A 7,807-nucleotide genomic window follows, 5' to 3' on the forward strand; every position below is an offset into this window, starting at 1 on the left:
TGAACTTAAGCATCTTGTGAATGACTAAGCCAGGCTTGGTCATTCACAAGATGCCTGAAGTCACAGGTGTACACCTTTTCAGTTGTATTAGCTCTGTGTCCTCTTGGGAACCAGATGCATCTATGAAAACTTAGCTCTACCAGGTACCTTCTGTTCTACCTAAGGAGTCAAGCCAATTGTATTTGCCTGGGCCAAGTACAGAATTGAAAGTACCCTTTGAGAGATCCTGTGCAGATTTCTATGGCAATTAAGTATTTTCATGTCTAACTTCCCACTCCGATGCAATTACACATATGCAATCCATGTTCTCAGGTGCTGACCCTCAAATCCCAACAGAATCTCCACCAAGTATTTCTGGGAGTTCTCAGAGGTGACTCATTAGTGATTTGTGATATTCTCATTCTCTTTTCTTGCTTCATTCTCACTTCCCTGGGTGCCGCCATGTTCATCAGTCTCTCCTGAACCTGCTGGACCAGCCAAGACTTCCCCATGACTCTATTGTTTCCATCCCCTCTTCCAGATGCCACTGCCTTAGCTGGATACCACTTTGGCCAGACCACTCATCCAACAGATTCTGCTGCCTCTTCCAGGAAATCACAGGCTTCTAGTGTTGATTCAAGGGGAACTTGATCCCCAGACTGCTGTTGGGAAGTAGGGGAAAATGTGTCTTTCTCCTTAGATTCTCTTAGGGGAACATCAGAGCAACATGACTTGATTCATCAGCATATAAGATGTTAGAAATAGCTTTCTGGGGGCTTCCCTGGTGGCGCAATGGTTAAGAATCCACCTGCCAGTGCAAGGGACACGGGTTTGAGCCCTGGCCTGGGAAGATCCCACATGCTGTGGAGCAACTAAGCCTGTGCGCCACAACTACTGAGCCTGAGCTCTAGAGCCTGTGAGCCATAACTACTGAAGCCCGCAAGCCTAGAGCCTGTGCTCCGCAACAAGAGAAGCCAGGACAACGAGACGGTGCTACGAAGAGTAGCCCCCACTCGTTGCAACTAGAGAAAGCCTGAGCACAGCAACGAAGACCCAATACAGCCAAAAATAAATAAATTAATTAATTTTAAAAAAAAGAAATAAATTTTTGGTAGTGAAATTAGTGGTATTTGAATACCACTTGGTACTTGGCTAGATTTTGATGAGGGTATCTGAAATACTTCTTAGCTGTTTTTGGTATGTGAATTGAAGATTGGGGGATTTCCAGTGCTAACCAAAGATTATATGAACCCTTAGATGTAGGTTAAAATTAATTTACACACATATATCACATTGTTCATACTGAACTGTTTCAAAATAAAATACTACACAGGCAGTACAGCAGACTTGGCCATGTTTCTAGTGGAGATCTGGATCAGGAGAAATATCCAAGGGACAAACACTCTGCTACCTGCAGAATTTCCCTTCTCATCCATATTTAAGAATTAGTAACATTCTAATTCAAAGTATTGAGCCAGATTCCTTTTTCTAGAATGAGTTATTTTTCTCTTAGGAAGTTGCTCAAACTCATTTAAATAGACTCTGGGTGGCCCATCCAATATTTCCCCAAATATGCCCAAACTTGGCATTCCACCTCAATGTAGCTCTTGAAATTTTGCTACCACGCCAGCATATGTATGTATGTATATATATATAAAGAGAAAAGAACATATATGCTATGTTCTTTTTTCAAGTCATATTTCTTTCCTCTCAATAATTGAGTTGCCCCTCCTTTCTCTTTCAAGAATTGTTTATTGTGGGACTTCCCTGGTGGTGCAGTGGTTAAGAATCCACCTGGCAATGCAGGGGACATGGGCTTGATCCCTGGTCTGGGAAGATCCCACATGCCATGAAGCAACTAAGCTTGTGCGCCACAACTACTGAGCTTGTGCTCTAGAGCCCACGTGCCACAACTACTGAAGCCTGTGCACCTAGAGTCTGGGCTCCACAACAAGAGAAGCCACCGCAATGAGAAGCCCATGCACCGCAAAGAGTAGCCCTCTGCTGGCTGCAGCTAGAGAAAGCCTGTGCACAGCAACGAAGACCCAATACAGCCAAAAATAAATAAATAAAATAAATAAATAAATTTATTTTTAAAAATAAAGAATTGTTTATCACATTTAAGGTTCAATGATACCCTTGTTTTACTTTGCTGTTAGAAGTGGAGAGGACCCATCACTCACTCCTCATTTATTAGTTCTAACCTATTTATAACTAGATTCAAGGAGTCGATGAGGAAAGTAGTACGGTGCTGGCAAAGTTGATCTGCGTAATGTGCAGAGACACTCAACCTCTCACTCCAATTTGAACTTATCCACTAATGAGACTAAAAAGCTGGAGAACTTCAGACCTTCCCAGCAGGTGAAGGTCTAAAGCAGCTACAGAAGATAAGGCTATTTGAAGCAATTCCATCTGAAGTCAGGAAAACCCAAAAGGGGGGAAAAAAGTGACCCAAGGATTAGCATGAGCCATTGGCACACTAGACCCATCCAGGAAAGACCCCATGGACATGGGACTCTCATCAATGTCCTGCTCCAGGGTGTTGAGGTATGGACAAGGGGGTAGGAGGAGAATGCCCCCTCCGCATATACTCCTGATCAAATACTTTGACCTCTAGGGCACAGTCATAACTTCCCTTCTGCCCAAATTCACTTTTCAAGAAGACATAAGGGGTCTTCTGTGTTAAGGAAATAGAAATTTCAGAGGAGGAGCAAAATGGAGTTAAACCCCCTCTTTTTGGTTCTCTCTAGCTTTCTTCCCTCCTAGGCAGCTGGAGGGTAGGATGGGAGTAGATGAGGGTCTCCTGTTTGGGAAGTGCTTCTCCTTTTTGAAGACTTCACAGACAATGGTGGCAGGGGGGACCATAAACAAGGGGGCCTGAAGATAGCTATCAGGACTGTCTATCTCAACCTTAAGTTAATGGGGTGAACAGAGTCCATAACTGTCTCATGTATCTGCCCACTTCCCCAGCATTTGGGCCTAAAGACCTAGGTGGATATTAAAAAGTCAGTAATAACTCTTAGGCATTTGTGCCTTCAGAACAAATGGGAGCATCTCCACCAGCCATTCAGATAACAGTGAGCCCAGGCATCTCTTTGCTTTCCTTGGAGACCAGCATTTGACCACAGATAAGCCTTTCCCAAAGCACCTGCTTAAGTTTCCAAATATATCCTGCATTAGCATTAACCCCAACTTCATTATCATAGGATGACTGTTCTTCAGCAAAGCCTGTGTGCCATTTCCATCCCTCACACTCACGTAACAGCAGTGGAGTTTGGACACGTGCTTGATTGCTTCTGATACAAACCTGACAGTTGCTCATCAAATTCTTTTCTAATGGCCTAATGTTAAAGCCTTAGTAGACCTTATTAAGGAATGATTACCTCATTTGAATCTTTAATTATCTTCCACCTCTTTTTATAGATATAAACATGCAACTCCCTCATAGAACTATCATCATATGAGTATGTTCATTAAGTCCAATAGCTGTCCTTTACCATCGAGGAGAACACTTAAGCACTACTTTTCTGAATATCTCATCAGTTGAATTATCTGATTTATTTTACACTTTTCAAAACAGTAAGCCCTAAGTTATGAGGTTTTGTCATATTGCTTACATTGAACTCTGCTATTCCTCTGGTTATCTCAAAACAGTGGATGCAAATTTTCATTTGGAGGTGTGATATTCTGACTATTGGTCAGTTTTCAGAGGTGAGAAGAGCCAAACGATTGCTGATTATAAATTGAGTCCTGTTTAGTAAAATCCATATTCTGTCTTGATAAACTTTCTGCTAAACATCTCAATTCATAGCAAAATGGTTCTGGAGTTTATTCTGAGGTGACAAGTTTACTTTCCAAAATCAGATTAGAAATTAGTTGGGTTTTTATTTTTTCTTTTGCTTCTTTGAATTTTTAACTTTTCTGTAGAAAAGATGAATTTCTCGTATAACTTAATAAAACTGCTGTAAAGAAGTGAGTAATACTGTGAACACTTCAAATTACCATGAAAATGTTAACCCCAAGGGAGGATTGTTTGGATGGAGTTGCTGCCCAGCACTAACTCTGAGAGCAGCCTTTCAATGCTTCTATAGTTCATTAAAGTGAGGTCTTCTGGGCTCATATGGCAGCGTGAATTCAGCTTTGAAAACTCACTCTGCTCCAAACACATACATGGATAAACACATGGATCAAATACAGAAATACAGAAAAAGAGAGTACTAAGAAATTAGACTGACATAAGAGATGAGATTAATATCTTACTGGGCCAGTCATGGAAGAGAGATTTTTTTTTTTCTCTAGTTCTCTGTATTAAAAAATAATAATAATGGGGGGAAGGGAAATAGGTGAAGGAGGTTAAGAGGTACAAACTTCCAGGTGCAAAATAAATGAGACATGGGTATGAAATGTATAGTGTGGGGAATATAGTCCAAAACTATATAATATCTTTGTATGGTGACATATTGTAACTAGACTTACTGTGGTGATCATTTTGAAATGTATAGAAATATCAAATCACTGTATTGTATAACAGGAACTAACATAGTGTTGTAGGTCAATTGTACTTCGAAAATAAATAAACAAACTAATCTAGAAATCAGGTTTGTGGTTCCCAGAGGTAGAGGGTCGGGGGAGGGGAACTGGATAAAGGCAGTCAAAAGGTCCAAACTAAAAAAAATTATGTTTTAAAATTTGAGATAATTGTAGATTCACTTGCAGTTGTACGAAATAATACAGCGAGACCTTATGTACCCTTTACTCAGTTCCCCCAGAAAACACCTTGCATAACTATAGTGCAATATCACAACCAAACTATTGACATTGCTATAATTCAATGATCGATCCATATTTCTTAAGTTATACATGCACTTATTTGTTTGTGCATTTAATAATGTGCAATTTTTTTTATGTCACCTTTTTTTTTTTTTAAAGATGTTGGGGGTAGGAGTTTATTAATTAATTTATTTATTTTTGCTGTGCTGGGTCTTCGTTTCTGTGCAAGGGCTTTCTCTAGTTGTGGCAAGCGGGGGCCACTCTTCATCGCGGTGCGCGGGCCTCTCACTATCACGGCCTCTCTTGTTGCGGAGCACAGGCTCCAGACGCGCAGGCTCAGTAGTTGTGGCTCATGGGCCCAGTTGCCCCGTGGCATGTGGGATCCTCCCAGACCAGGGCTCGAACCCATGTCCCCTGCATTGGCAGGCAGATTCTCAACCACTGCGCCAGCAGGGAAGGCCAATAATGTGCAATTTTATATCGCATGTATAGATTCATGTAATCACTTCCACTGTCCAAATAGATAAGAGGTCCATCACCATAAGGATCCCTTCTACTGCCTTTTTTTTTTTTTTTTTAATGAAACCAAAGAGAACACCAGAGATGTAGAAGAATGGTCGTGTGGAGTTTCCTTTGCCCTTCCTAAAACACAGCTGCCCTGTGGTGGGTCTGCCTCTTTGCTCTGAAGGCCAAGAAGCTCCCAAGGCCATTTGTGGCGGGATGGTGGCGTATCACAGTTTTGGTTCTGGAGATCGTGGAGGAGATGGGACATCAGGGCAGAAGATGGGGGAGAAGAGCAGTCTTGTGAAAAGAGAAAGTCAGTTCCCGGCCTTCTCCCTCAAGCCCAGTGAGTCCAAATGGTGAAGGCGTTTTGTGCATGTGCTCTGTTCACACTTTTTCCTTGAACCCCGTGATCCTTCACGAGACACTGGATTTCTGTTTTCTTCTTCTGCAGAGCCCCTAGACATGTCGTCAGGCTGCTTTCTTGGGGGCGGTGGGTGAAGCAAACATATATTCTCCCCTCGTCTCAGTACTCGGTCACCTGAGCCAACTCGTGTGTCAAATTGACAGTAATGTTTTTATACAAGGCATCGTATGTGATGTTTGCAAAGTAGTTCAAGTTGTTGAGGCCGTCCAGCCCTTGCCATTCTTCGGACTTCCTCAGCAACGCATACCTTCCAAGAAACTGGACTTCTCCTTGGTGGTGATGAGGAATGGACTTGTACTTCCCTGTGTCACCTTCCGGCCGACTCACAGAATAGCCTGCATTCTGTACTCTGTTCCACAGGTCATCATCTTCTCCACCCCAACACCAGAAAGCATTAGGAAAGCCGTTGATTTTCCGAAACTGTTCCACTGTTAAGCCGCTCACTCCGCCAAAGAACTCAGTATAAGGAAGCAGATACATATACTTATCCAGTTTAGTTGCAAAGTGCCTTGGCATCTGTCCACATCCATAATAGTTACAATCGCTTTCTAGTATATGATCCACATCACGAAAAATAAGACAGTCCCAGTCCAAGTCCTTCATTGCTTCTTGAAAATCCACATTAAAAAGCATGGCTCAGGCTTCCCTGGTGGCGCAGTGGTTGAGAGTCCGCCTGCCAATGCAGGGGACACGGGTTCGTGCCCCAGTCCGGGAAGATCCCACATGCCGTGGAGCGGCTGGGCCCTTGAGCCGTAGCCGCTGAGCCTGTGCGTCTGGAGCCTGTGCTCCGCAACGGGAGAAGCTACAACAGTGAGAGGCCCGCATACCGACAAAAAAAAAAAAAAAAAAGCATGGCTCGATTAAAGGGTTGGGTGCCAACTTGCTCCACCTTATAAAATGAAAACTGTAGGCGCTGGCGCTGGAGCATGGGAATCAGGTATCGGAGCAGGACCAGGAGGTGCTCATGGTGGTTCTGGAAGGGGATAAGGATTGCCACCTTCCATCGAGGAATGCAATCCGATGGCTTCCAGTGACCTCCGAGCTTGATGGTTGGGTCTCTAGAGAAGAGTTCATGTATGGCATCCATTCCAATTTCACTCATGTTTATGGCTATGGGGCCCTTCATGGAAGGGAGCCTTTCAGGGCAGGTATGGTTTGCAAAGTAGGTGAAGTCTTCAGGAAGGAAAGTTGTGGTTTGTAGGAAGGTTTCGCTGTGGTTCAAGTCAAGAGGATAATCTGAGTCATTCACGCTGCTGTTCCTCTTCATGTAAGCGCTCCGAACTACCTGCTCGTAAACCTGAGCGCCGATCGTTCTCATGTTGTCCCGGATGAGAATGCCTTGAGACTGCATCATGAAGAGGTAGGTGTTCACTGCTAGTGTTGGAGGGTCTCCTGCAGAGGCGGGGGATGGCTGTGGCTCACCACGGGGACCAGGACACTGGCAGCAGAAGCCCTGGGAAGCACTCCCTGGCGTGAGCCCTCTCAGAGTCCCATTCTACTGCCTTTTTATGACCACAGACACCATCTTCCCCACCCATCACTATCCCCTGGCAACCACTAATCTGTTTTCCATCTCTAAACTTTTGTCATTTCAAGACTGTCAGATAAATGGAAGAATCACAGAGTATGTGACCTTTTTGAATTGCCTTTTCAAACTCATTATAATTCATTTGAGATCCATCCAAGCTGTTGCATGTATCACTTCCTTTTTACTACTGAGTAGTATTACATGGTATGGATGTACCACAGTTTGTTTATCCATTCACTCATTGAAGGATCTTTGGATTATTTTTAGTGTTTGACTATTACAAATAAAGCTACCATGAGTTATGTATATACTTTTGTGTGAATGTTGAGTTTTAATTTCTCTGGGATACATGCCCAGAATTTTTTTCAATCTCCAAAACTAAAAACATAATAGGATGAAATCATGTATCTCATATAGTTCTCACAACTAGTCTTTGAGCCTGATCTGGACTACTGTACTCATGTTAAGCGATAGAGAAACTGGAATTATAAAAATGATTCATCAGGGCTTCCCTGGTGGCTCAGTGGTTGAGAGTCCGCCTGCCGATGCAGGGGACATGGGTTCATGCCCCGGTCCGGGAAGATCCCACGTGCCGCAGAGCG

The 7,807-nt window shown here is 43.3% G+C and overlaps 1 protein-coding gene across 1 annotated transcript; it reads right to left on the bottom strand.

Moving 5' to 3' along the window:
* Nucleotides 1-5,751: 5,751 nt before the first annotated feature.
* LOC132495166 (beta-1,4-galactosyltransferase 5-like) lies at nucleotides 5,752-7,046 on the bottom strand. The gene is made up of 2 exons (XM_060106846.1): nucleotides 6,509-7,046; nucleotides 5,752-6,312 (listed from the first exon to the last, which is right to left on the bottom strand). Exons 1-2 carry the CDS (start codon nucleotides 7,029-7,031, stop codon nucleotides 5,777-5,779), a joined length of 1,059 nt encoding a protein of 352 aa, XP_059962829.1. The 5' UTR covers nucleotides 7,032-7,046; the 3' UTR covers nucleotides 5,752-5,776.
* Nucleotides 7,047-7,807: the final 761 nt, after the last annotated feature.

This window comes from Mesoplodon densirostris, chromosome 8, assembly GCF_025265405.1.
Source record: "Mesoplodon densirostris isolate mMesDen1 chromosome 8, mMesDen1 primary haplotype, whole genome shotgun sequence".
Classification (NCBI taxonomy): domain Eukaryota; kingdom Metazoa; phylum Chordata; class Mammalia; order Artiodactyla; family Ziphiidae; genus Mesoplodon; species Mesoplodon densirostris.

What these genes read in the sequence shown, in the direction of transcription:
- LOC132495166 (XM_060106846.1), bottom strand. Translation starts at nt 7,031, where the DNA reads ATGATGCAGTCTCAAGGCATTCTCATCCGGGACAACATGAGAACGATC. An exon ending in GCTTTTTTTTTTTTTTTTTT is followed by an intron (nt 6,313 to 6,508) that starts GTCGGTATGCGG and finishes GGGAAGCCTGAG; the next exon opens with CCATGCTTTTTAATGTGGAT.